Source organism: Pongo abelii, chromosome 13 (assembly GCF_028885655.2).
Source record: "Pongo abelii isolate AG06213 chromosome 13, NHGRI_mPonAbe1-v2.0_pri, whole genome shotgun sequence".
NCBI classification, from domain to species: Eukaryota; Metazoa; Chordata; class Mammalia; order Primates; family Hominidae; genus Pongo; species Pongo abelii.
The window spans coordinates 123,956,089-123,982,757 of record NC_071998.2 but is presented as its reverse complement, the minus strand read 5'-3'; the positions used below and the strand labels follow the sequence as shown (position 1 = coordinate 123,982,757).

Genomic DNA, 26,669 nt, shown 5'->3' with positions numbered 1-26,669 from the left:
GTTTGCTGCAGTGATTCTCAACCTCAGGGAGGTGGGAGGCAGGGAGAGAGCTGTCCTTAGAAGACTGCCTTTTCAAACTCTATATTCTGCACTCTCAGCTTCCCTCTGCAAGTTATCCAAGACAGATATGTTTCCCAGGGCATGGGGAAAGGGAGAAAGGGCAGGGATGAGGACGAGAAAAGACTGGCTGCTGTTGGCTTGGTGGTTTCATGAGGTTTTTGTGCACTTGCAATCCATGGAGAGCAGGGCCCTTGCCCTGAAGATGATGACCTCTTATCTGAGTGCATTTTTAATGTAATCACTCTTCCTCCTATAGAGCTATTGAACTTAAAAAATATATCAATGAAGCTCTTCTCTGTCTTCCATCCATGTGAGATGGAAATTCTTAGCTCTCTTTTTTATCACTGGGAACACGAAGGCTTGGAAAAGTTGTATCACTCCACCAGAACCACCCCACACAGTGAGTCATTGACCAGCAGTGCAGCTTTCACGTTTTTGTGTCTGGTTTCCTTGATTTATTGGGCCACATTGTGATGTGCATGTACCAGATGCCATGCATGTGGTCCCTCACAGTTCCCCATGTTCTAATTTTTGAGGGATAATTCACGAAAAAGGGATTCTGTGGTCGAGAAAGTTTGAGAAATGCCCCACATCCCTCCCTTGGATATTCTCAGGGCACATTAACACAATAAAGGCCCTGAGAGGGCTGCTAATAGCAAAAAAGCTTTTGTGAAACCTTTGAAATCCAAGATTTGCCATAACTTACTTGACCAGAGAACCCTTTTGGGAGGTGAGGGTGGTCACAGTATCTGTTGCTATCTTTTGGACGCTGTTCCATAGGTGAGTGTTTATAGAACGTTGGTACAGATTGGTTGTTAGGCTGTGGAAGGAAATGTTGGTAGATCTCCCCACAACACACACGTTGGCACTAGGGCAGATCAGTGCTGGGACTTGGTGATACCCATGGGGTAACATATGTAGTCCTAACATACATGGGTGGGTGCTGTACAGGGGGTACGCTTTTGTGACCAGTTTCACAGTGTGTTTGTTGTCTGCTTTGCCCTTCTCACTTTTATCCAAGGTGTAACGCGGCTAGCTGATATCAGTTTGCATGATCCAGTCAGTATTTCTGTCCTGGACAAGAGCCATGACCAGTTGAGCCCAAAGGACAAAGCGGTCCAGGAGGTGTGTACTCCACCAGCTGGCGACGAGCTGGACAGCTTTGCAATACCGGAGAGTCTCGAGCAGCACGTGACTGTGGTTCCCAGCAAACTGAGGCTTGTCTGCCTAGCAGCCTTCATCCTTCAGAAATGCAAGGTGGGACTGTGGGCTAGAGCCGACTTGATTCAGGGAAGAAAGGCCTGCTTTCTTGTGTTAAACCATTGGGAGCAATGAGTTGAGACACCACAAATCAGAGGTTTTCCAACTTATGTCTGCATTCCGGATGCAGACTTTGATATACATCCTTTCAGTCAGGTTTTAGGATTATGGTAAAGAATCAGAGGTCAATGATAGCTATGATGTTCAGCTTGAAATGTCCTCGATACCTTTCCTGGGACTGATACTAGGAGCATCACAGGTGGCGGGAACAGCTGAATATGAGGCAGACATAGGGGCTTGTGCTCATGTTTCTCCAAGAGTCCTGGCATTTGTGTATTTATTTACGAGATTTCTGTGATGACTCTCTGAGATGTGAGAAAATAGTAAGTGGAAGGGCTTAAGGGTGAAGATTTTCTGCATATGTAGGGTCTCAGCCAGGTAGTGTTGCATGTGGCAAGCCCTGGGCGAATAAAGGGAACGGAGCTCCCACACAGCTGTGCTTCAAAGTGTGTTTATTTTTGTCAGATAAGGGAAACCTGTTTGAAATAATAGCTGTGTCGTTTTCCTCTCCTGCATTCTTTGTAGAGTGGAGTATCACTGTTTTTGTTTTTGTTTTTTTAAATAACTCAAAGATAGTCACCTTTATTTCCAAGTGGGGGTCAGCATGACTGTATAGTTTAGAGAAATATTCATTTTGGCGTCACCTAATCTTAAAATATGTCGGTTTTTCCTCCCTTTGTATCGATGTAGTTTGAGAAAGACCAGAAGATGGTTGTCTTTTTCTCAAGTTGCGAGCTGGTGGAGTTCCACTACAGCCTCTTCCTACAGACCCTGCTGAGCAGCTCAGGGGCGCCGGCATCAGGGCAGTTGCCATCTGCCTCCACACAATTAAAATTCCTACGGCTGCATGGCGGCATGGAACAGGAGGTGAGCACTGATCTCCCTGTGCAGCGACAGCACTGCGGCCCCACGTGGAGATGGGGGCGAACCTGAGCCCGGCAAACCTGGTCTTTAGGCTCAGCAATGGCTACGACCCTTGCACACTCCACTGGGCAAGTCAAGAATGAGACGAAAATGGGTGACCCACTGGAACTAGAGGGGATCACACTGCTGGATTGATGGGGGCAAGGGGAGTCTATTGTTCCCATTTGCTTTTGCTCCAGGAGCTGGTCTCTTCCACCCGAGAGAGCTCACAGGCCCCGACTTGGCCTGAATCTACCTCAACCAGCTGTTAAGGCAACAGAGTACCACTAAGTAGCTGGCACCAGGGAAGGGTTTTGCCTTTTTAGTACCCAGTGTGTAATTAGGGCTTGATGTCTTCAAATTAAGAGCATTAATGGAGCTAAATTGTGGATCCCATATGGTACTGCTGAGCACGGCTGCTGTCATTGTCAACAAGACACAGCGCTGCACTCAGAACACTTTCGGTTGGGAGAGGGTACTGTGAACCAAAGGGGCTTCGGGTTCCCAGTTCTTTCTCGGCACGGAGTAAGATTTCTATTGAGGAAGAAGAGTACAACATTTCCCCTATTTTTGGGACTTAGCTGTGTGAGTTGCATTCCTCCACTCTTAACTAGGCCATTTGTTATGGAGTCAGGGTGGAGTATGGGAGTGAGATATGCTCACTGGAGTTGGGAAAGAAAGGACGAGCAAGACTCGGAAATAGGAGCCATTTTGCCCTAGAGGAGAGGTTACCAGGCAGCTTCGAAAATTAGAAAGTGTGAAGGGAAACTAGAAATCAGAATGAGATTTGACTTGAGCCTGCTTAAAAGATCATAACATTTTTAGAGCTAAAAGGGACACTAGAGGTTTGACACGATCCTAAACAAGTCCAGCCTCTCTTTGCTTTTGCTCTTTTGTTTTAATAATTAAGTAAATAGAGGCCCAGAAAAGCGAAGTTGTTCAAGGTCACTCAAGGACATGGGTTATTTGCCACAAGATTATATAGAAATCCCTGAATATTTCAGCCCTTGCGCATTAGGTAAACTCTTGGTCTTTACCCTTGGATCCCTGATTCAGTCAAAGTTGTTGGTTTTATTTATTTAATACCGTTAATGGTTTGGGGTTTTGTTTTTGTTTTAAGCTTTGTTTACTAATCCCGTGAATCCGTTTTTACCAGAGGCGTTCTGCGGCGTTGATCCAGGCGTGATTCGGGGGAGCTGGGTATGGACTCAGAATGGTCTAGGAATTCGCTGTAATAGATCACACATAAGAGTCTATAGCTTCATTATACAGAGGCTGTTCATCTCACATTGTAACAGGGGAGTAGTCTAGTGTGCTGTTTATAGCTGTGCCCTCTGGGGCACCCTGCTTGTGGTCTTGTCCTGGCTGTCACTTGCTGGCTGTGTAATCTCAGGTAAATATTTAACCTCTCTGTGACTTAGTTTCCATGTCTCTAAAATGGGGATAATAATTGTACTTCCTTTAAGGTTGACTGAGTTAATGCAGACAAAGCGCTCTGTACAGGACCTAGCACACAGGAAGTGCTCAGTAGATGTTAAGCGTCTTTATTACTATTATTTTTATCTGTCTTTCAGGAATAGTTCTTTTTTTATAATTTTAAAGTTTTTTTTTATAGTTAAAATTGTGTTTTTATAGTTTAAAAAGGAGAATGTCTGTGTAGTATTTAGCCTTTGCAGTGGAAGACAGGAGGTTATAGTATCCCTGTGTTTTATTTTGTAAGTATTAGGGGTAAGTTTCTTGTTCCAGACTAAGCTGAAACAGTCCCACTTAAATTTTCCCGACTTATTGCCCTGGCCACTATCCTACAAGGCCTTAGCGTCGTCTCCTTAGGTGGTTGACGTGGTTCTAAAAAAGTTGACGAGCATTGGATAGACGTTACTATTTGCATGGTAGTTGTGATGAAAGTCTAAGAGTTTGGTAGGTTTTTTTTTTCTTACCCCAAATCTGAATGCATCATAACTAGTCTTTAAGGTGTTTCATAAGCTTTTATGAACTTTTTGATTTTTTTCTGATTTTGATTCTACGATGCAGCCATTAAAAATGATCGTTTATAAAGACCGTGCAGCAGACTGGACAAATGGATCTGTCCTTTTGAGGGTCTGAGCACTGACTCTGGAACACAGCTCCCTGGGTTCGGATATCATTCTGGCCCTTTACCAGGTGTGCGTGTCCTTTGGGCGAGTTCCTTAACCTGTCTGTGCCTCAGTTTTTTTCTTCTGGAAAATGGGGGTGATGATGGTACTTACACATAGGGTTGTTGTGAGGATTAGCAAAGTTCAGATGTGTGAGGTCTGGTACATGGTGAGCACTCGATGAATGTTTGTCGTTTGTATGTCTTTATCCAGTGTACTCAGTGAGGTGTGCCCCGGGCTTCCAGCCATGGACAAAATCTACGCACATGAAAGACCAGAAAGACATGCCACAGCACCAAGTGACTGTGCCAAAGCGGCAGAGACTTTACTTTCTTCCAGATTTTGAGTAGTTTGGTTCTATTTCTTTGTATTTGCTGCTGACGAGTGAATGTGACCAACTCAAGTGCATAGAGCGTCATGACTGAAGAGCACTCAGAATGCACCGTTTCAGGCTCATACTGAAAGCGTTCTAGGATGCTCACCTTTTGGTCCAGCAAGTCTGTTTCTAGGAATTTAACCTAAGGGAGTAATTAAGAATCTACACAGTGACTTATTTACAGAGATGTTTATCAATATTGATTGCAATATTAAAAAATCAGCAGGGCGAGGTGGCTCACGCCTGTAATCCTAGCACTTTGGGAGGCTGAGGCTGGTGAGTTGTTTGAGCTCAGGAGTTCGAGACCAGCCTGAGCAACATGGCAAAACCTCGTCTCTTCAGAAAATACAAAAATTAGCCAGGCATTGTGTGTATGCCTGTAGTCCCAGCTACTCAGGAGGCCAAGGTGGGAGGATCACTTGAGCCCGGGAGGTGGAGGTTATAGTGAGCTGAGATTGTGCAGTGAGCCTGGGTGACAAAATGAGACCCTGTCTCAAAAAAAAAAAAAAAAAAAAAAAAATCAGAGACAACCTTAATTGCCAGTAATACAACGTTGGTCACATAAATAATGGTGCATCCATTTAGCTGAATACTATTTCACCACAACAGATGACCTGGTCTTTGGATACTTATTGGCATGAAGAGATGTTCATATTCTGTTGCTATATAAGAGCATATTAATAGTATAAATAGTAGGATGCCATTTTTTTTCTTGGAAAGCTGCATATTTGGTTATGTTATGCATAAAAGGGGGACTTGGGAAACATCAAGATGTCCCCGGTAGTAGTGGTGGTTTGCCTTGAGTGGTATTATATTTTCTTCCTTTAATGTAAATATATTTTCTCTCCAATTAAAATACATAGTTTTATAAATATTTAATCTTTTAAAAAACTGCCTGTAGAGAAGGTTGGTTATTCTTTATTCCTTCAGAGCACTTGTAGGAGAATGTTTAGAATAAATTGCACCCAGGCTTGGAGCCCTGCATGCAGTAACTTGTGCCTTCTTGTTCTTGTTTTTGGCCATTCCTGGAGAGTGTGCCTGCCCTGGTAGTGTCTCACAAAAATGCACCCTCAAAGCGCCTGCTACTTGACTGTAGCCTCAAGTCCGGTCCTGTTAGGTACAGGGTCATCTTAGAAGATGTAAAGAATCCACTTCTTCCTCTTTGCTGACAAACCTCTCTGTGCCTGAAAATAGCTCTAGCAGTAGGAGATGGAGAGAGCTAGGGAGATGTAAGCCTACCTTGCTGGAGTTTGTCTCTGAGTTGTAAGGCTCTATTTTTCCTTGTTTTTGTAGGAAAGAACAGCAGTGTTTCAGGAATTTTCACATTCCAGAAGAGGCGTCCTTCTTTGCACGGTACGTATCCTCCTGTGTTCCATGCGAAGGCTAATACATTTCTGTAATGGCTGTGTAATCTTTTATCTCTTGACAGTTTGTCCTGTGGTCAGTCCTACAGGGCCCAGTAACACTAGGGGCCCCTTGGTGGGGCTGGCCTCTTTGCACTTCTTTCTTGTTACCTGACAGGGCCACAGATAGCCAGCCACCACCGTGCAGAAGACTTGGCAATTTGCTCACTAATAGTGGCAGCTGTTGGTCTGAAAATGTGTGAATCTTGGAGATTTCTATCCACGAAAAACTTGTAAATTACAGCTATCGGGAGTAATTAGAGCTGAGAAAGTCTTTCCACAACAAAATGACTCTGCTTGCCTCTGCTCACCTTTTCTTAAAGGAAAATCTGTGCATTTGGGCTGATTTTATTTGCTGCTGTCTCCGACTATCATTTGTCCTGTGATTTCAGGGCCAGCTCCCTCAGCCTCAGGCTCTGCAGTCCCGGATAGCTGCCTCCTCCAGCACAACACTGACCTTTTAAACTCATGCCTCTTGTGCTCTTTTGAGATTAAAAACTCAAACCTTCAGTGTTCTCTACCCCCAGCCTGGGGATTCACTTTGCCGTAGTTGTTGCTATCTCCAAAGATTAAAATGCCTTCTCTGTTCGATCTTGGATGATGTAACTTAATCCCCAGCTGGTTATTGGAGAAGTCCCTATATACACAGTAATGAAATTGTACCATAAATTTAGTCAATCCAGTGAACAAGTGCTGGGTAGAAACAAAGATACTAAGCTGTTTGAATGCCCATCTAGGCCACATTTGATGCAATTACTTTTTAAGGAACTTGTATTCCATATTCAGTATTAAAGGCAATGGAGACTTTTCTGTCTAAGTGTAGAGTTTCTGTTATGAGTGCAGCATAGTTTCTTGTGTGTTTATATATGTGTGCTTATCTGCAAGAGGGGGCTTATTGGTAACCTGCTTATCACAGTGTCGGTTCTCGTGTGTAAGGCAAACAGTGGCCCTGCAGACACTCATTCAGACCTGAGAGCTGTAACCATGGAATACTTGCCTCCTGAGGAGATCTGTGTCTGACCAAGTCCTTCCCTTTATGAGGCCCATCCACGAGTCAGATGCTCGAGCTTGTTCTAAAACCATCTTTATGCATGGTCTCTAGTGAAGATTAATTCCAAATAATCTACTTAATAAAGAAATTTGTTGGGCCAGGCGCAGTGGTTCATGCCTACAAGCCCACCACTTTCGGAGGCCGAGGTGGGAGGATCGCTTGAGCCCAGGAGTTCACAACCAGCCTGAGCAACAATATAGCAACACCCCGTCTCTACAAAAAATATTAAGGAATAAAAATTAGCCAGACATGGTGGCACGTGCCCGTAGTTCCAACTACTCAGGAGGCTGAGGTGGGAGGATCACTTGAGCCCAGAAGGTCGAGGCTACAGTGAGCTGTGATTGCACCACTGCATTCCAGCCTGAGCAACAGAGCGAGACCTTGTCTCAAAAGAAAAAAAGCGGGGGAAAGAAATTTGTCAAAAATTCTTATTATATCTAACAATACTTTGTGGAACCTGACCCCTATTTGTCTCTTTTCACCCTACTCCCCCTTGCTCCCTACCCTTCAGCAAAACAGCCCCCTCTTTCAGTCCTGGAATGTATCGTCTGGCTTTTTCTGGCTTTGGGGCCTTGATTCATGCTAGTCCCTCTGCCTGAAACGCTACCATGATTTTGACTAAACCATCTTTAGGTCTCCCCTTAAATTTTATGTCTTAAGAGAAATGAAACTCAGGAGCTCCCCCATTCTTCCCCATGGGGCCGTCCCAATGCGCCCTACGTTTCTTCACCGTAATGATCATCCCGCCTGGTCTACGTGCCTTCCCAGCCGGTCGTAAGCATCATGAAGACAAGGACTGTGATTTGTTTGCATTTCTATCCCAGTGTCTAGCACAGAGCTGGCATGCAGTAGGCGCTTGGTTTTGTAGATCAAATTGGGGGCACTAGACAGGGCCCAAGAAACTTGATGTTAAGAGCTATCAGTGTGTGTGTTTTTCTAAAGACAGAGATTAATAACTTGCTCATTGGGAATAAGTTTTTCATTCATCTGGTGTTATCTGAGAAGTGAATGTTCTGGACTGTCAATATTGAAATAGAAAGCAGTAGGAACCGTTGGGGTGGAGTTTGGGTTATGATAGGGACAGAATATTTTATCTTTGACCCATAACATGCTGGATTTATCCCTCGGAAATTGTTGAGTCTCCTAGTATGCAAACACTTTACAGACATGAGTGAGCTGTAAGCCTTAAAGAAAACTCCAGGTATCTGAAGTTCTGTCGTTTGTATTTTAATAGCTCTGCATGGAAGAAAAGATTATTCTTTCTGAAATAGTTAATATAATTCTCAGTGAGGTCAAAAGCGTACAATCACTTTCCTCATTCTGTCTGGCTGATGATACCTGCAGGCACGTGGTATCAGCTAGACAAAGAATGCCATTGTCTTGGCAAAGCACAGTACCTCCCAGCCCTCTGCACCCTGCCAGTCCCAGGTGCCACATGGAAGGAGAACTCTCCCTCGCCCACAGCCTGATTTCTCTAAAGCCCTCAGTCTTTGTTCATTTTCTAGTCCAGGTCACTCCAGCATGCCGATCTTCTGGGGACTCTCTTTGCTGTGTAGTGAAGATGACTGGAGAAGAGCTGGGTGGGGTTCATTTCTCTCGGTTGCTGGGCCAGAACAGGAGCGCCGGTTCCCAGTCGTGGGAAGTTCTTCGCTTCCTCTCGGTGTTCCTGTCCCTTCTTCCATGCTTGTTTGCTCTAGCTGACGCTTCTGGCATATGAGAGCTGCGGGGCGAGTGGAACACACACGCTGTAATAGATCATGCCTGGGTTGGGGGAGATGCTGCCACTCTGCGTCCTTTTAAGCAGCCTGTTGCTTGCCAGGCTATCTGAACACTCTCCAGGAGCCTCCTTGGTGTTAATGAGGAACGAGGGCCACTTCAGGACGAGACAGATGGAGAATTGGCTTCTTTTGATAAAGAGGAATCGTGTTGTTAATCGTTACGTGGGGATTTTCCCCCCTTTTATACTGTGCCTTTTGCCATTTTAATTTATCATCCCGAGATCCTTTTAACAAGGCCAGAATGAATGTCTTTATGAAAATTTGGAAATAGCGATGTGCCCACACAAAAGTTCACAATTATGCTGTTTCCTTTATGGTTAAAAAGTCCCCCACCCCATTTTCCTTCCTGCTAGGAACAGTTAAGGGTGCATGTGTGTGTTTTATTTCATTTTCATTATAAACATCTCAAAAGCAGGGACCTTTTTAATTTCATGCAGCTCTCAAGTCCTGATAATGTGGCTTTGTGTAATGTGGCTGTTCAGTAAAGGTGCGACAATGGTAAGATGGAGTCTAGGCAAAGCATAGCTGGGGGCGAAAGAAATCAGTTTGTGAAAGACGAGGAGTCCTCACACATTCACAATGTAATTTCGTGTCTTCTGGAAAACTAGATCTAAGAAAAAGCCAAGTTAAGTAGGAAGTAGGGATGAGCAGGAAGGAGTCATTGGAAGTTCAAAGCCCACTTTCCCAAGTGGAATTAAGCAACTAAAGGGATCAGATATCAGACACTGGATTATCTGCAAAATGTTATTTCCTCCTACTTACAGTGAAGAACTCACCCTAAGCCAGAGGAAAGGAACCTTGCTTTTAATACCATCATTATGTTGATGAGTTGATAAAGAGAAGTACCACTGAATGGCGGGGAAATGGAATTTCCAAGCCACCTGATTTTAAGGCTGACACTAGGTTTTCTGTTGGTCTCCGGGTGGCTCTCCTTGACTGTCCCTGGATGGAGTGCAGTCACCTTTTTCCCAGAAAGGAAAGATAGCTGCAGCCCGCCCTGGGCGCCGACTGTCCCTTGGCATCCTCCTTGGCTGTCCGGCGCATGCATTTCTTTTTCAGAAGATGAACCTAAATCACCTGTGCTGCTTTCCTCCACCTTCTCCGTATTTTTTTCCGCTTGAAGCATACTGTTCTGTCTGTGCAGTTCTTAATTTCCTCTCCTCCTGGGAAATTTCCACCGTGCCAAGAGGCTAGGAGACAAAGGAGATAAGGCTGTGAAGAGTCACAGAATTTCAGTTCTGTGCCCCAAATAAATGTAGACTTTCGTGCTTTTCTCTGGGGTATGCTTTTTAGGTAAAGTATATCTTTTTCATTTTATTTTGTTTTGTTAATGGAAAGATCATTTGGAGATTGTTTGCTGTTTACTCAGTTACGCTAACTCATGTTGCCAGTTTTTTGGCGGCTCCAGCCAAGATCTCTCGCCTCTGACAGCTTCTGCACTCTCTCCTTCCTCCTCTGATTACGCAGCCCAATCTGTCACCCGGACAACGGGGGCCTGGACCCTGCTGATGGCTTTCCACACACGGCAATAATGACTTTTGGCAGGCCGGGAAGGCGTCAGAGGCGAGTGTGCTGCGTCCCTTCTCAGAGAGACGGCGGGCCCCCTCTCCCTGTTAGTAAAAGCACTTTGTGAGGTTCTTGGGTAAATAAATGAGTCATTTTAATCCAACTGACAGGCTGGCACCTGAGCAAGCTGCCTTCCATCTGTACTCCTAGGTCTCATGGAGGCAGCCAATTGTCAGGCCCAGGGCCTTCAAGGCCTCACCGTTGAGTGTCTTTCAGAACTGACTTTAGCAATTCTTTTGCTCTAATTAGCTTAAAGAAATAAAATGAAGCTACATCTAAGTTCAAGAGCAGACAGAACAGAATCCTCTGCCAAGTCTTGGTGGGTCATGATCTGTTGATCTGATGTAGCTGGCTGACTGTGCTCCAGGGAGATGGAGCCTCTGCTCCTTCCCTGGGACCTCTCCCAGGGTGGGGTGGGGGCAGAGAATGAGATATGATGGAGGAGGAGAGTACAGAGACATTGAAATCACTTCTCTGCCTAATTGCCATGATACCAGTTCTTACTTCACCAGGATAAGTGAGAATTACAGAATCTCAGAATACTGAGATTTATAGGTCTCAAGATATTTGTCATATACGTGGTCTCTTTTGATCTTAGCAACAACCTCATGATGTACATAGCATGGTTCTCCCAGCCATTTTATAGGCGAGGCAGCTGAGGCTCAGCTTGCCAAACTGACCCACGCGGATTGGACAGCCCCTAAGTGGGACTGGAGCAAGCAGTCCAGTTCTCTCTTCCTAGACTAGGACTTGCCTTTCTTTCTCCTTATTCACTATGGTAGCCTAAAGAAATGGCTGAGTTAAATCTGGGGGAGAGAAAACAAGGAGTATTGGGCAGTGGTTGGCCGTCAGTGAGGTTCCCCCAACACACGCATTAGTGGGAGACCGGAAGATTGTTTCTTAGCCTGTTGCCCAGAGCTAGGTCACCCAAGTAGGAAATAGAGCTTGAAGACACAATGACAGGCTGCTGGCGCCCTTCATCACTCACTGTTGCAGTGTGTTTGGACTCACAGTGAGTTTCATGAACGTCACACGTTATTTTAGAGTCTTTAGAGTCTTAGTGTTTGCTGGTTGAATTTACTAAGCCAATGAGCATTAAATTTTTACAAGGCATGTCTGTGAAGCTCAAGCAGCCCGTGCCTACGTGTATCTCCCACTGCAGTGCACTTAAAGAAATCAGTTCTTCACAAGAGCTTTGCAGATGTAAGAACTCATCAGTGTTTCTAAAAACATAAACTGTAGTTGGTGTAGAAAGCGGCTCCCGCTCCCCTTTAGATAGAGAACATCCTAAATTGTGTTCTCAAAGGCATCAGCTCTGCAACATCAGCTTTCAGCTTCCAGAGCCTGTGGGAGCTGTCTGAAAACACTTTGTGGGTGGTTGACACACTTTTAGTGCATTTAACTTCTGCTTACACACTTATAAATGCAGCCTAGCCAGCATTCAAAGGAAACCTGCAAATCTCAGGTACGAGTGAAGGCAGACAAATCCTGAGGTACCCTCAGTGGTCTTTCTGTGAGCCACCGTGCCTGGCCTGTACATAGCTTTTTTGAAAAACAATAATGCTATGCGAAGTTTCTATAAGAAACACACTCCCGGTGGGGGAGTGATGGTGGGGCGGTGTCTCCCTCAAGTCCTGCCTCTGACGCTGGGGGAAGCAGGAGTGTGTTTCTTTTCTTTTTCTTCTTCTCTTTTTTTTTGAGACAGAGTTTTGCTCTTGTTGCCCAGGCTGGAGTGCAATGGCGCAATCTTGGCTTACTGCACCCTCCGCCTCCCGGGTTCAAGCAGTTCTCCTGCCTCCGCCTCCGAAGTAGCTGGGACTACAGGCATGCACCACCATGCCTGGCTAATTTTGTGTTTTTAGTAGAGATGGGGTTCACCATGTTGGTCAAGCTGGTCTCAAACTCCTGACCTCAGGTGATTCATCCACCTTGGCCCCCCAAAGTGCTGGGATTATAGGTGTGAGCCACTGTGCCCACCGGGAGTGTGTTTCTTATAGAAACTTCGCATAGTATTATTGTTTTTCAAAAAAGCTATGTACAGGCCAGGCACAGTGGCTCACACCTGTAATCCTGGCACTTTGGGAGGCCAAGGCAGGCAGATCATGAGGTCCAGGAGATCGAGACCGCTGCACTCCAGCCTGGGCGACAGAGCGAGACTCCATCTCAAAAAAAAAAAAAAAAAAAGCTATGTACATATGAATCCTTTGTGATACTTAATAGTGGGTTGGGGGTGGGCTGTTTTTACAAAAGTATCCCAGAGCTGTGAAATGGAAGGAAGGAATGATAGACTTAAAGAGTCATTAAGGTAACAGTACAGACAAGGACCATCAGTAAATGCTAAAAGCCTTGGGTGAAAGGTTTTAGGAAACAGGACCATGCTATTCGCATAGTCTCAAAGTGTAACTCCCCAGTTACTTACTCATTACAAAGGAGAAAGTCACCTTCGCAACAGAGGGACCCATACAGGACAGACTGCCCCAGTGTGTTTCCCGACATGGAACCATGGGAAGCACACACCACCCTGAGGTTGTTTGTGCCAGAAAGCCTAACCACAACCTTACCATGAGGAAGCAGTTAGACAAATCCAGTTGTCCGATGTCCTCAGGAACATTTTGATGTTCTTAAAAAATGACAGACATCGAAAAAGTAAGTCAATCAAAGGCAGGGGTATGGTTCCAAACTAAGGAAGTCTACAGAGACATAACGGAGTGCGTGACCTACCATCTGATCCTAGTTTAGGAAAGAAAAACAACTGTAAAAGGCATGTTAAGGCGTGGTGGCTCATGCCTGTAATCCCAACACTTTGGGAGGCTGGGATGGGAGGATCACTTGAGCCCAGGAGTTTAAGACCAGCCTGGGCAGAAAGAATCTAGATTAGCCGGGTGTGGTGGAGCTTACCTCTAGTAGTCCAGCTACTGAGGAGGTTGAGGCCAGAGCATCACTTGAACCCAGGAGGTTGAGGCTGCAATGAGCAGTGATTGTGCCACTACATTCCAGCCTGGGCAACAGAATGAGACCCCATCTTTAAAAAAAAAAAAAAAAAAAAGACATCTTAGGTACAGTTGGAGAATTTGAATATGGACTGTTTATTAGAAAATGCTATTCAGCATTAACTTTCTGAGGTGTGATAATGGTGTTGTGGTTATGTAGATCAGTGTCCTTTTACTTAGGAGGTATGTGTTAAAGTATTTAGGGTTAAATTGTCATGATGTTTGCAACCTACTTTCAGATGGTTCAGAAAAATGTGCTTGCATATGTGTATGTATGCGTGGGCATTGCGTAGATAGAACACAGATGGGCCAAAGACTGGTGGTGGTGGAATCTAGGTGAAGGAGTTACATCTGTATCTCCTTCATCTAGATTGTACTAGTCTTTTAACTTTTCTGTAGGTTTAAATTTTTCTAAATAAAAATTGTATGGGAAATGATAAGAATTCATTGTTAAAGCCAAACACAAAGAGAAAAGTAAAAATCCCCCTAGATCTCTCTGTCCAGAGATAACCACAGTTGGTGGTTTTGTGAGCCTCCATCAAGGCATTGGTTCTCTATCTGCCTATTTAATGTGTTTTGGGTGTCGTTACCCCTCCTTTATTTTTCTTTAACTTTTTTGTTGAAGAAACCAGATCATTTGTCTTTTAGAATACCCTACGTTCAGGATTTGGCTAATTGTGTCCTCATGGTGTTCAACATGTTCCTCTTTCCCATACTTCCTGTAAACTAGTAGTTGGATCTAGAGACTTTATTAGATTTAGGTTCTAGGTTTCAGGTTTTATTTTGTTTGGCGAGAATATGTCATAAGTGATACTCTGTATTTCCTATAGTGACAGCTGTTTATCTTTTTAAGTTATGCCAAGACACTTCGGTCTGAGTCAAAAGTATCAAGGTTCATTAAAGGAAGCGTAGCTTCCATCTTTATCCTGTCCTTCCTTTCCTCTTCCTCCCCTGGCGATAACTGTTTTTTTAAGCTTTGGGGGTTCTTCCCATCATTATTTCCTACTGAAATATGAGCAAATATGTTTGTATTTTCCCAACTTCTTACACAAGCATACTAGACACACTCAAAATATATCCTAGAGTTTCCATATCCGTATATAGAAATCTTTGTTCTTTTTATAGCTGTATAGTACTCTGTTATATGAGATATTGCTATATTTTATTGAACCTGTCTTCTGCTGGTTGACAGTTTTTTTCTAGATCTACAATTATATATAGTGCTGAAATGAATGGCCTCATGCCTATATCATTTTGTATTTTTGTCAGTGTATCTTTTTTTGGGTGGACTTTTAGAAGTGATACTGCTCTGGGTCAAGAGCAAATGCACGTGTAATTTTGCTAGATACTACCAAATTCCCTGCCATAGGGATTCCCACCAGCAGCATATGAGGGACATGGGATCATTTTTGATGGTGAAATGCGGTATAATATAATATGGCCTTGAAAAAGCAAAGCAGACCTGGATTCGAGGATTATTTCCACTTCCCAGCTGTGTGTCCCCAACCAAAATACTTTATCTCTCTTAACTTTGGTTTTGTCATCTGTCAGATGGGGGTAATAGTTGTTTTGAGGATTAGTCAAGATAACGCAGGTAAAGGTCTCAGCGCAGTGTGTGGTGGGTAGTAAGTGTTCAGTAAATGTTGACTGGGACACTCTTGTTATGACTGTTATTCTTGAAGAATGAATGCTGAGTACAGATGTATGCTAAAGTCAGGGAAATTCCCACTTTCTAGTCTGCTAGAATGGTGAGAGACTAGAGAGAGTAGAGAATTTTTGCTCTTTGGGTGGTGACTAGTCAAAAAGATACATAAAATTAAAAAATAAATCTCCATTGCTTTTATAGTTTTTCAGCTATCTAGCTAAATCTTTGAAGTGATTAATGGGCTTGGCCTGTATTCTAATCCAGCTACCAGAAGAGATGGGGGTAGGGGATTACTAGATCCTTGCTGCTCTCTGAGGCCAGAAAGCAAAATCCTCAGTAAATACCTCGCACTTCACTCCCACAGCGAATGCCTTGAGGGGAGATGTTCCAGAACACACCTCAAGGCCAGCTTGTTGTTAGGCGTTGCTCATAATTGTGGGCGGGGAGTGATAATCCATGAATGTGTTCATCAAGTGGTTTTTCAGATAAAATGTAAATCAATAAAACATGCTAGAAGAATTCAGAGTTCTTTACATTACACAACTGATAATTACTGTTTAAGTTCCTAGGCTAACCTGTCGATTCTTTTAGCAAAGGGTGTTGTGACTCCCTCATCAATGGGTTCTGTAGAATTTGCCCCTAAATCAGAATTTTTAACCACAAAAGGACTGCAGTAGGTCCCTGAGCCCCCTAAAGTTGTATGCAGGAGTGTGTGTGTGTGTGTGTGTGTGTGTGTGTGTGTGTGTGTGTGTGTGTGTGTGTGTGTGTGTGTGTGTACTGGGCATATATGTGTGTGTGTGTGTGTGTGTGTGTGTGTACTGGGCATATAAGTTGTATGCAGGAGTGTGTGTGTGTGTGTGTGTACTGGGCATATATGTGTATGCCCGAATGTGCGTGTACTGTGGGCGGGTGAACTCTCAGAGTTTGCATTAAATTATCAAACATATCCAGGACCCCAGAAAGGTTAAGAAACTCAGTGTTAAACCATATTCTTTTCTTTTTTAAAGGATGTTGCAGCTCGGGGCTTAGATCTCCCTCAAGTCACGTGGATTGTTCAGGTAATTTTTTAGTTGTTAAGGTGTAAGCTTTAGGCAGGAATATATGATCATGAGTCAATGCATTGGCTTTAAGTAGAATAATTATTATTATCCTCTTGGGTGTTGCCCTGGTAACCAGGCAGCAAACCAGCCTTATCTGTTCAATTCCCCTGACATCTTTCCTTAACCCAGCCCACCTCACCACTGCAGCAAAACAGCCAGAATGTGCGTTCACGAGAGGGAGGTGGCAGGCTCTCCTGCTTCTAGACTAATTCATGTCACAAACCAAAATTTCAACAACCTGAAAATAACGGGAATTGCCTCGGTCCCTGGGAGGCCTCATTGTGTCCAGAAGGAGGTGGCTCGGCTGTGAGAGCCGTGTCCATGTCCATTGACCTGCAGGGAGCAACTAAGCTCCTGACAGCACCTTACACATACCTCTAGCCTTAGACGCTTTGCCAGAGGGGACAGGTGTTAGCACTAGAGTCTGGTGGTTTTAGCTTTGTTTTTTCTTTTCATTAGTCTACAGAATGGTATTTTTAAGCCTTTCTGTGTGGGGGCTGGGGGACACGTGCCCTGTTGACGTGAGTCATGGTTTATTCACATTTTAGTGGGATTGCGTGCCTGTCACTGGCCAGGATGTCTGATCTGCTCACTGCAGATGATCACTTTAGAACTGGAGGCATTGTGTCTTCTTTCCTGCTGGCCACAGAGTGAACTGAAGATAAGGCAATGACAATTTTAATGTACGGGAGGCCAGACATACAGAATTGATCATTTAGAGCTTATATTGTGAATATTGATTCATTTAATATGCCTAGCCTCCCGTACATTATATTGACCTTGGCCCTCATCTCTGATATGTGTAGCATCAAAGGGAAAAAAAAAAGGAAGAATAAGTGGATGGTCAGTTAGCTTTAATGATGACAAAGTTATTGCCAAAGAAAACATAAAATGCTGTGCATTATCCATCGTAATGAGTGATAGAGTCTGCTCTTTTCTCTGAGTTGGCAGTGCTTTCCATGCAAGCAGAAGCATGTCCCTACCTGCAGGGAACCTGCCCCTCACCTGTCCGCATTCTGTAGAATGGCCGTCATTCTAAAGGACTGAGTGGGGCTGCTGCAGGCTAGTGGGGACCAGCTCCTGGGGCCTGCTCCTGGTGGCCTGGCATCAGAGGTAGACTCTGGCCACAGCGCAGGGAGCCCCTTCATCCTTACCCCCTCCAGTGTCTTCTGGACACCTCACCCTGTGGCCTTGTCTACCAAGGAAGTAGGCCAAGGTCACGTGGTCATCCTGGAGAAATTTACCCCCACCTGCCTACATTTTCACCTCATCCAGTCACCGCAGTGAAAAGATGCAAATAAGAAAATGAAGAGACCTGTGGAGAAGTAAAATTAAAAAGGAGATACTGGAATGAGAAGACGTCTCGTTTATCGGAAGCTTGGCCACTGTTCACATTTGTGTGTCGGAGCCTTGTTATTTCCAATGAAGCCAGGAGTTTCAGGGTTGAGTGACTTCTCCTTGTGATTGTGTTAGGGTAACCATAGCACCAGGATTTAATTCTTGGGATACCTGGAGGCAGGTGAGGAATATTGCACTTTCAATTAATGGCAGTCCCTTGATCAATGAATGCCTTCATTTTTGTTACCCTTTTTAGTACAACGCTCCATCTTCACCTGCAGAATACATCCACCGGATTGGAAGAACCGCCCGGATTGGCTGCCATGGGAGCAGCCTGCTCATTTTGGCTCCTTCGGAGGCAGAATATGTCAACTCGTTGGCTTCTCACAAAATCAAGTGAGTCAGAAACCTGAATGGGGTTTCGGCTGATCTCACCTAATTAACTTTCTGTCGCTTTTTACAGTGGATGGGCCTTGTAAGCTGACGAAGAGCCATTAACCCTTGTGATCCCTAAATGAGTCCCAGAATAGCCAGTGGCAAAAACTAAAACTCTTAATATCCTCAGCACATGACAGTTTTCATTGCATTGCCAGACTAAGTCATAGGACTATCTGTTGTACTTGATTTTCTTTTAGAGAGCTGTGTTTCGTTTCTCCTGTTGTAAGATAAGTGTGCACCATCTTCACGGCTTCTGAAAGGCCTTTTATTCACAACTTTTATTTCTTGCAATTATTGGTTTGTATCTTCAAAGTTGATTTGTCTTTTAAAGAAATAATGCTTTTTACTCATCACACGATTTCCCTCCCCGAGGAAGATGAACCCAGGGGAAATGATTTTGAGGCAGTTGAAATCCACACTACACTCACAGCCAGGACATTCAGCTGCCATCTTGTGTGTCACAGTTCAGCACCTCTTACCTCTGCGTAAAGCCCTGGATTCCAGACCTGGCGTGCCATGAGCACACAGCCCAGCTCGCTGTAAATGGGATAGTCTTCTTTCTTTTTCCTTGCCCAGCCCTGTGTTTTATGTAAAACATCAAATAAAACTGCAACACTGTTTTCTCCCCTAAAGTACAGTGCTAGAAAAAAGCACTACATTCTTCATTGGAATGAAAACATCCTAGCAGGCAGCCTGGGGACCTGTTGTGGGGTGCAGCCCACTCAGTTGCAGGAGCCATGTGTGACTGTCCCCACCATACCTGCCCCATCTCCCACCTGCAGAACTCTGCCTCTCATGCTAGTAAGACTTTTCAAAACTATTTCAAGGTTGTTAGTGTGAACACTTACGGACTGAGGCTCATTCAGAAATCGTGCTGTGTGTCCTGCAGTATTCGGGGAGGCAGGAAACTACTCCTGGTTGTAATGTCACGGGGGCCAAAATATAGTTTGGGTTTTCCTTTCTTCAGTGTGTTCTTTATCTTAACACAATCTGTCAGTTGAAAGAGTGGTTTTTATTTGTTAAGGAAGATGTGCATGTTGTATCTTATTAGTGAAAGAAATCTCATATAGATCAGTCAGTCACTTTTCACCCAGCGCTGCTTCACCTGCTGAGTTCTGAGCTCCCTCAGCTGGAGGCTGGCTGGCCTCTCTTTGCGGCCCTTTCAGCATCGAGGCTGACACCCACCAGGCGGGTGTACCAGGAACCCTGGGGAAGGTGAAATGCAAGCCCACTGGCACAGCCGGTTTCCTTTTCCTCCCTCACCGTGTTCTCACAGGCTGGGAGCCCGTCACAGTGCTGCTGGTGGCTGCTTTTCTCTGTCAGGAATTTGTGTACATGCAGGAAGCATCTTCAGAATTTTGTGTTGTGACCCCACAATAGAAAATGTAGTCACCATACCGTAACAGCCTGTCAGTCGCTCCACACTTCTTTTCCTCTTCCTTCCATTCTAGAGCTACAAATTCCGTTCTCCCATTCCTTCTTGGCCGCAGCTCTCTGGATGTTCCCCCATGCTCGTTCATTTTAACATGACCTCTTCCTAAGAAAAATGAGTGACAGCAGTTGCAGAGTCCAGTGATAATTGTCTAATGCCAGAGTTAACAGCAGAGGTGCCTCTCTCTCTCTGCTCTCTTCGTTTTTCTCTAATAACACATTCAAGTAGATTGCTATGAAGGGCTCAAATATAAAGCTAAAATTGAGAAGGGAAAACAGTGATTAGCAAAGGCACAAAGTATTAGGGAGTCAGGTATATTTTAAAGACATAACAAATACCGTAATCTGCTGTGATGATCTTGTCTGGAAAAAATAGCATGCCTGCATTTACGTGACTCCCTTTTAATCCCGCATTAGAAAGGAGACAACTCAGTGATAACGCCACCTCTTCCGAAAGGAGGAAGTGTAGGTCTTTTGGGGAGGAACTCTACAGGGTGGTGGAAGAGCATTTGCGCGAGGAGGGAGGGTCCTTGCGTGAGCCCCACTTCACTGGCGTCTGCTCTGAAAACTCACTTGTGAGGGGCCTGGGCCTGGACTGCTGCTGCCTCGTGGGTGCACTGTAATCAACTTACACAGACATCAGAATCTGGGTTATTACGTTGCAGTCATGCAGTGTTCTTCCCAATTTCTGTTTGAGGAAAGGCTCTACATTGGCTATATCTATACATGAACTATTTCTTTGACTTAATGCAAAACAACAACAACAACCACAACAACAAAACCCCTATTAACTAGTTGCAAAGTGTGCAGTGGGAAGAAGCAGACTTGAAAGTTTTTAGAATCCAAAAGATCGACTCCTAAATATTTTTTGAGGAGGAGGAAGCATGTGCATGTTTCGTGCCTGGGAACATGAGAGCCAGGCAGAGGGGCGTTGCGGGGGCCTGAGGCACCACAGGGCACATTGGAGAAGGCAGGCCGAGGATCTCGGCAGCAAGGGCCAGCACGACAAATGGCTGCCCGCCTTCCTAGACCGAGCACTGCGGTGCTCGCCCTGGCAGTTGAACGGAGCAGACAGGGCAAGAGACAGGTTCCTGGGCCATTGCCACCTCTGTCTAGATGCTCAGAACTTTGCTTCTGCATTCTTTTGACTTCTTTGTATTTGTCAACTTCTTAACTGTTTTCTGCCTCCCCTTTAAATGTGTTTCTAATGAAAATCATCATTGGTTTATTAAAATGTAAATGCTTCATCAAAACGTGTATTTCTTAGATCAGGCATAAGACAGTTCCCTGAATTTATTTATTTATCCATCTCATTTCATACTAAGGTGAGGTGATTCAGATCTGTTGATGGACCCATAAATAATCATAGTAGATTTGCTTTGTTCCTCAGAAGCAGCAATTTCTTAGGAAGAGGAAGAAGGCCCTTTTAAACAGTAAATCACTCCAGTTCCCTCTCAGCTCCTGTTTGCTTAGGGTGTATGGTTCCCCGACATTGCCATGTGGACACACAGCATATGAGCCACGCTCTGGCTGGAATATCAGCACATGCATTTGAGAACACTGCCTTTCTGTTCTGTGGCATATTTAGCTTTTTATATTCCTGACTGCAAACAGCATTACTCTTTTCTTTCTGCTTCAAGATTTGACTCCAAATTCTTGCATTTCTTTTATTTTTGTGTTTTTCCTCTTTTTTTCTCAAGAAAAAAGTGATGAATAGAAGCAAATCAGATAGACCAAGAAAAAGATGGGACTGGGCTCTGTTTTCACCTTCCCTCGGGGTGCCAGGCACAAATGAGAGGCGAGTTCAATACCCGTGCATTCCTCTCTCCTATGAAAAATAGATTTCCCATGAAGTCGGGGCACTCTCCCGCCGACTCCTGCCCTTTCAGAGCATGCTCTGCCTCCTCTGGTTGACTCTTTGCTGCTGTAAAAAGGCTTCACTCATCCATAGGGCTGTGAGTTGGCAGCAGAGAGAGGATGCTGAGGGGTGAGGGCTGGGGGTGTGCAGGGAGATGACACATTTCAGGTAAATCGCTGTCAGAGACGTGACATTTTCATTCATAGCCTTGTCAGAGTAACCTTTGGGTGAAAGGGGGAGAATTGTCTTCTCCCACCTAAGAGGTTGCCATTCATGTTTTAATTTGCTGTTACATTTTCAAAAAAAAAAGAGCATACAACAAAATCATTTGTCTTTTTATGATCTGTTTCCCCCCGCAGAACTCCTTCTTCTCTTTCTGTTTCTCTTTCTCCCTGGGAAGTATCTTTTCAGCAGCTCACGTTTCTTCCTTCATCTCTGACACACAAGTCTCTCTCTGCTCCCTACATCCGAATGCTGTGGCCTTGCAGTCGATTGGATGAAGCGGAGGCTTTCCAGACTCCACTGCTGGGCAGGTCTGACTGTTGTGTTCTGGCTCCTTGTGGCTTCTGTTCCTGAGTGAAGCCCAAGCTCTTGTCTCAGTGCTTGGCACACAGCTCCGGCTTCGTGAGAGATCCTTTGGTCTTCCCCCATCAGTAATTAAGAGACGGGGGAGTGAAGCTCCTCCAGGGTAGAAGAAGAAAGGCCAGTGCTGCTGTGGACGGGGCTTTGTGCCCTCGTTACCCTCACAGGGGTGTTTACCCCACAGTGGAGGATGTTTGGCCACTCTTTTCTTCCTTTTTTTTTTTTCTGTTCAGTATAAACTAGAGAGACCAAAATGCTTTCTATTTCATCGTCGTCTGCTCAAATCAAGGGAGTGGATCAGTGAGTGGGCACACTTGTTTGGTATTCAAGATTTATTAAGAAATAATGACACAGTCTCTATTAAGGAAATTCTAAATGTAGCCTATTTTAAATTCATCAGAGAGGAAAGAAATTGTCAGGAATATCATTCTGTCCCTTTAATATCATAGAGGTCCCCCTCTGAGTTCCTAAGGGTTTAGGAAAATATTTCCTTTCCTAGAAGGTGTCACTTCTACTTCATGTCTAATTATCTCAAGAATAGGCCAGTTTTGTGCATCAAGGTCTTGGGTGTTTTTGAAAGAGCAAAAAGTTACCTTGCTGTGCCCTTCCTTTTACAGCGTTTCTGAGATTAAGATGGAAGATATTTTGTGTGTTCTGACAAGAGATGATTGTTTTAAAGGGAAACGATTGGGAGCCCAGGTGAGTTTTGTTATTTATTGTGCTCACTGCCAACAGACGTGACTCACTTGATTTGGGGTAGTAGAGACTTTGTGTATGGGTTACTTCCTCTGTCAAGCAAAACATTTATTTTAAGAGCCATGAACATTAGATGAGGCCAAATCTTGGGTTTTTTTGTTTTTTTTTCTCGTCTTTGCTTCTGGATGTGTTTGTCACTCTCATCTAGTGAGTGGGCTACGCTCCATTCTGGAAGCCTGCCAGACAGCAGCAGGCTCCCCAGAAAGGAGGTCCAGGCCAGAATGAGTCTGGAGGCAGCGCCACACACTCAGCCCCGGTGGTCCCTGTCCAGATTCTCAGCAAGGATGGCTGCCTAGACCTGCCTATCCCAGACAGCATGGAAGAAATAAGTATCTCTGTGTCTCCTTTCAGACACACTTAGTTCATCCATTTTTTAATGTGTGTGCTATCCACAGAGGAAGAGTAAAGTTGAGATCATTAAGAAGAAAAATTTTTTTATTATCCATGCAGTTCCATATGGAGATTCTGAGCAGGTGCAGGCAGCCCTGGACACCCTTTCCTGCTCCTTCTCTTAAGGCTGCACCTGACTAGACCATTATTCCCTCACCCCACCCTACCCCCTTACTCAGTATTCCTGTGTGTGGGTGCAGTGTTGCTATATGTAATTTTGTCTATGAGATATTAATCACTTGAATATTTTACATTTGTTTTTGCATGCCTGAGGATGGACCAGAAAATCAGGGCCAGAAAGATCAAGCTTAAGAGTTTCTTTCATGCTTCAGCATGTGCCTGTATTTGGATCATTATTCTCCCTGAGCAGGGAGGGAGCCCGTTTCACTGACCCTAACTTAAGTTCTCTTGTTTTAGAGAGCATCTAAGGAAATGTATGTAATACCAGGAGAGGAAATAGCCATAGCCTCTATTAGCAAAGTGTGTATTCCCAACCTAGGACTGTGCTACACTCTTTACGTTCACAGTCCCATTTAATCTTATAGCAATCTGAGAAGTTAGTGATGGCCCCAATTTATAGATGAGGAAACTGAGACTTAGAGAGGTAAAGGAACTTTCACAGGGGCACACTAATATGCTTTAGTCATTCTGGGATTTGAAGTCTTAACTTCAAAGCACGTATATTTAACTGTATACCAATATGCCTTTATTAGTATTAACTAAACCAAGATAATTGAGTCTTTTTTTAAATAAGGAAATTTTAGTCATTTTTAGAGATGAAATTTGATCAACCACAGCAAAGATCCCTGTGAACAATAAAAGCTGTTAAAGACTCCATTGGTCATCAGGTTACTTTAAACAAGTCAGTACTTCATATAAGACTCATAAGCCTTATATGGAGCCACTGGACCACCCGTTATTAAGTTTGTTGTTAGGGGTGTTGACCTGTGACCAGACAGATCTTCATTGGTCTTGGCACACTTCCATTCTTTTGGAACTATCATAAATTCTAGTTAAGGGGCTTCTTTGGTTTCTGGTTTCTTTCTTTCTTTTTTTTTTTTTTGAAACGGAGTCTTGCTCTGTCGCGCATGCTGGTGTGCAATGGCGCGATCTTGGCTCATTGCAACCCCCGCCTCCCGGGTTCAAGTGAGTCTCCTGCCTCAGCCTCTTGAGCAGCTGGGATTACAGGCACATGCCACCACGCCCAGCTAATTTTTTTGTATTTTTAGTAGAGACGGGGTTTCATCATGTTGGTCAGGCTGGTCTTGAACTCCTGACCTCCTGATTCACCCGCCTTGGCCTCCCAAAGTGCTGGGATTACAGGTGTGAGCCACCATAGCCGGCCTTTTGGTTTCTTTTTTAATGTTCCCCCAGATACTTCATTATGGCTCCAGGGCAGCTCTGTGGGATCAGCAGGGAGCAGATGGGGAGCTGTTGGAGGAGGCAGTGTAGCAGAGTGGCTAAGAGCATGGCCTTAGGGTCATGTTCCTCATCTGTCACCAGTGTGTGACCTTGGGCAGGGACTGGACCTCTCTAAGCTTTAGTTTCTTTTCGGAGAGGCAGTGTAGCACAGTGGCTAAGAGCACGCCTCAGGGTCACGTTCCTCATCTGTCACCAGCGTGTGACTGGACCTTTCTTTTTTTTTTTTTTGAGACGGAGTCTCGCTCTGTCGCCAGGCTGGAGTACAGTGGCACGATCTTGGCTCACTAAAACCTCTGCCTCCCAGGTTCAAGGAATTCTCCTGCCTCAGCCTCCCAAGTAGCTGGGAATACAGGCACACGCCACGATGCCCACCTAATTTTCGTATTTTTAGTAGAGATGGGGTTTCACTATGTTGGCCAGGATGGTCTCAATCTCTTGACTTTGTGATCCGTCCGCCTCGGCCTCCCAAAGTGCTGGGATTACAGGCGTGAGCCACTGCACCCGGCCAGGACTGGACCTTTCTAAGCCTCAGTTTCTTCACATGTAAAGTTGAGATAAAGTAGTGTTCTTTTAAGGACGTCAGAGGATTGTGTGGGAAATAGTCCTGGAGTCCCAAGTATAAAGCATAGGACCAAAGGGCTTTTTTTTTGAGATGGAGTCTTGCTGCGTCTCCCAGGCTGGAATGCACTGCTTGATCTCAGCTTATTGCAACCTCCGCCTCCTGGGTTCAAGCGGTTCTCCTGCCTCAGCCTCCCAAGTAGCTGGATTACAGACACACACCACCACGCCAGGCTAACTTTTGTATTTTTAGTAGAGACGGGGTTTCACCATGTTGGCCAGGCTGGCCTCAAACTCCTGACCTCAGGTGATCTGCCCATCTTGGCCTCCCAAAGTGCTGGGATTACAAGCATGAGCCACCACACCTGGCCCAAAGGGCATTTTTTATTATTACTGTAACTATCAGAATTATTTGTAGTCATACAAGTTAGTAGCAGATGTGGAATTAAAGCCCAGACTCAGGGACATGAATCCCAGTGCCCTTTTTTGCTGTATCATAATAAGTGGAACATTAGCATCTGCCATCTCTCCAGAAATAAGAGCAAGTAGTACAATTACAAAATGAGATAGTAAGTTTGATCAAACGTCGTCTCAGGTATACTCTTTCTGGGCCTGGCATTGGTGTCAGTCTTTATCCCTGAGTGCAGATCATTTCTCTCCAGGAAGTTGATCATTGTGTGTCTGCACAACGCAGGGAAGCTGTAGAAGGGCAGGAAGCCTCTCCTGAAGGACACATCCCCAAAGAAGGAGCGGAGCAGCTGCATCTCCCTCCACTCTTTCAGCAACAAGCTACAGTCATTTTTTTTGGTAACATCTGCCCTTCTGTGGCCTTGCAGCATAAATTCTTCTCCTTAGGCCTTTTCCCTGGCTCGAGGCCAGCCTCAAGGACTTCCTGAGACTTGAGGAGCGGTTCTAACTTCATGAGTAAGGGCCAGGTCCCAGACAGACATGAGTTTGAGTTTGAATCCTTGTTTCCCAGCTGTTAGCTCTGCAATCTCAGGCAGATTATCTTCTCCCCAGTCTCAGTTTTCCCATCTGTAAAACATACAATTGCTGTGAGTTTTAAATAAAACGAGGTATCAAGTGCCCTGTAGAGTTCCAGACCTCATAGATTCTTAGGTCTAGAAACTCTGTCTCATGATCTCAGCCCCAGCTCCTGCCTTGATAGATAGTAGTGAATGCTTGGATATTTTTAAGGTTTGGTGATTTTTTTTTTTTTTTTTAAGAAAAACTGAGCAAGTTTGGGCTTTCATAATATAACTGGTTAACTTAGAAAGCTAAATTAGCCATCCTACGTTGTAGGTGTCATGTTGGTAAAGACCTGGCTTGCTGAGCCAAGTTTAACTTGAATTCAGAGGAAAAAGAAAAACTAAACTAAATTGACTGTGTTACTGATTATCACATAGATAGACACAACCCGAGAAAGTATTTTATGTGTGATTCATGTCAGTAGTAGGAAGAATAAAGTAGATGCTGGATACAACTTTCAATTCTGTTGTGCGTAGAAATAGCGTGTGTCTTAATTGCTGTCCTCCATTTGAGCAGTTCTCTAGCATGTGAACTAATGCCAGG

General features: G+C 44.5%; 1 protein-coding gene across 5 annotated transcripts in view; it reads left to right on the top strand.

The window, feature by feature from the left end:
* DDX31 (DEAD-box helicase 31) overlaps positions 1–26,669 on the top strand; it is a 75,635-nt gene that overhangs the window by 22,209 nt on the left and 26,757 nt on the right. For 3 of the 5 annotated variants that reach the window (XM_024252102.3, XM_024252101.3, XM_054520763.2), the window contains 6 exons: positions 1,082–1,317; positions 2,071–2,247; positions 6,085–6,144; positions 16,232–16,282; positions 17,919–18,058; positions 22,589–22,670. In XM_024252102.3, coding sequence (XP_024107870.3) covers positions 1,082–1,317; positions 2,071–2,247; positions 6,085–6,144; positions 16,232–16,282; positions 17,919–18,058; positions 22,589–22,670 — 746 coding nt within the window. The remainder of the gene's footprint in view (positions 1–1,081; positions 1,318–2,070; positions 2,248–6,084; positions 6,145–16,231; positions 16,283–17,918; positions 18,059–22,588; positions 22,671–26,669) is intronic. The other 2 variants (XM_054520765.2, XM_054520762.2) reach the window with 2 other exon arrangements.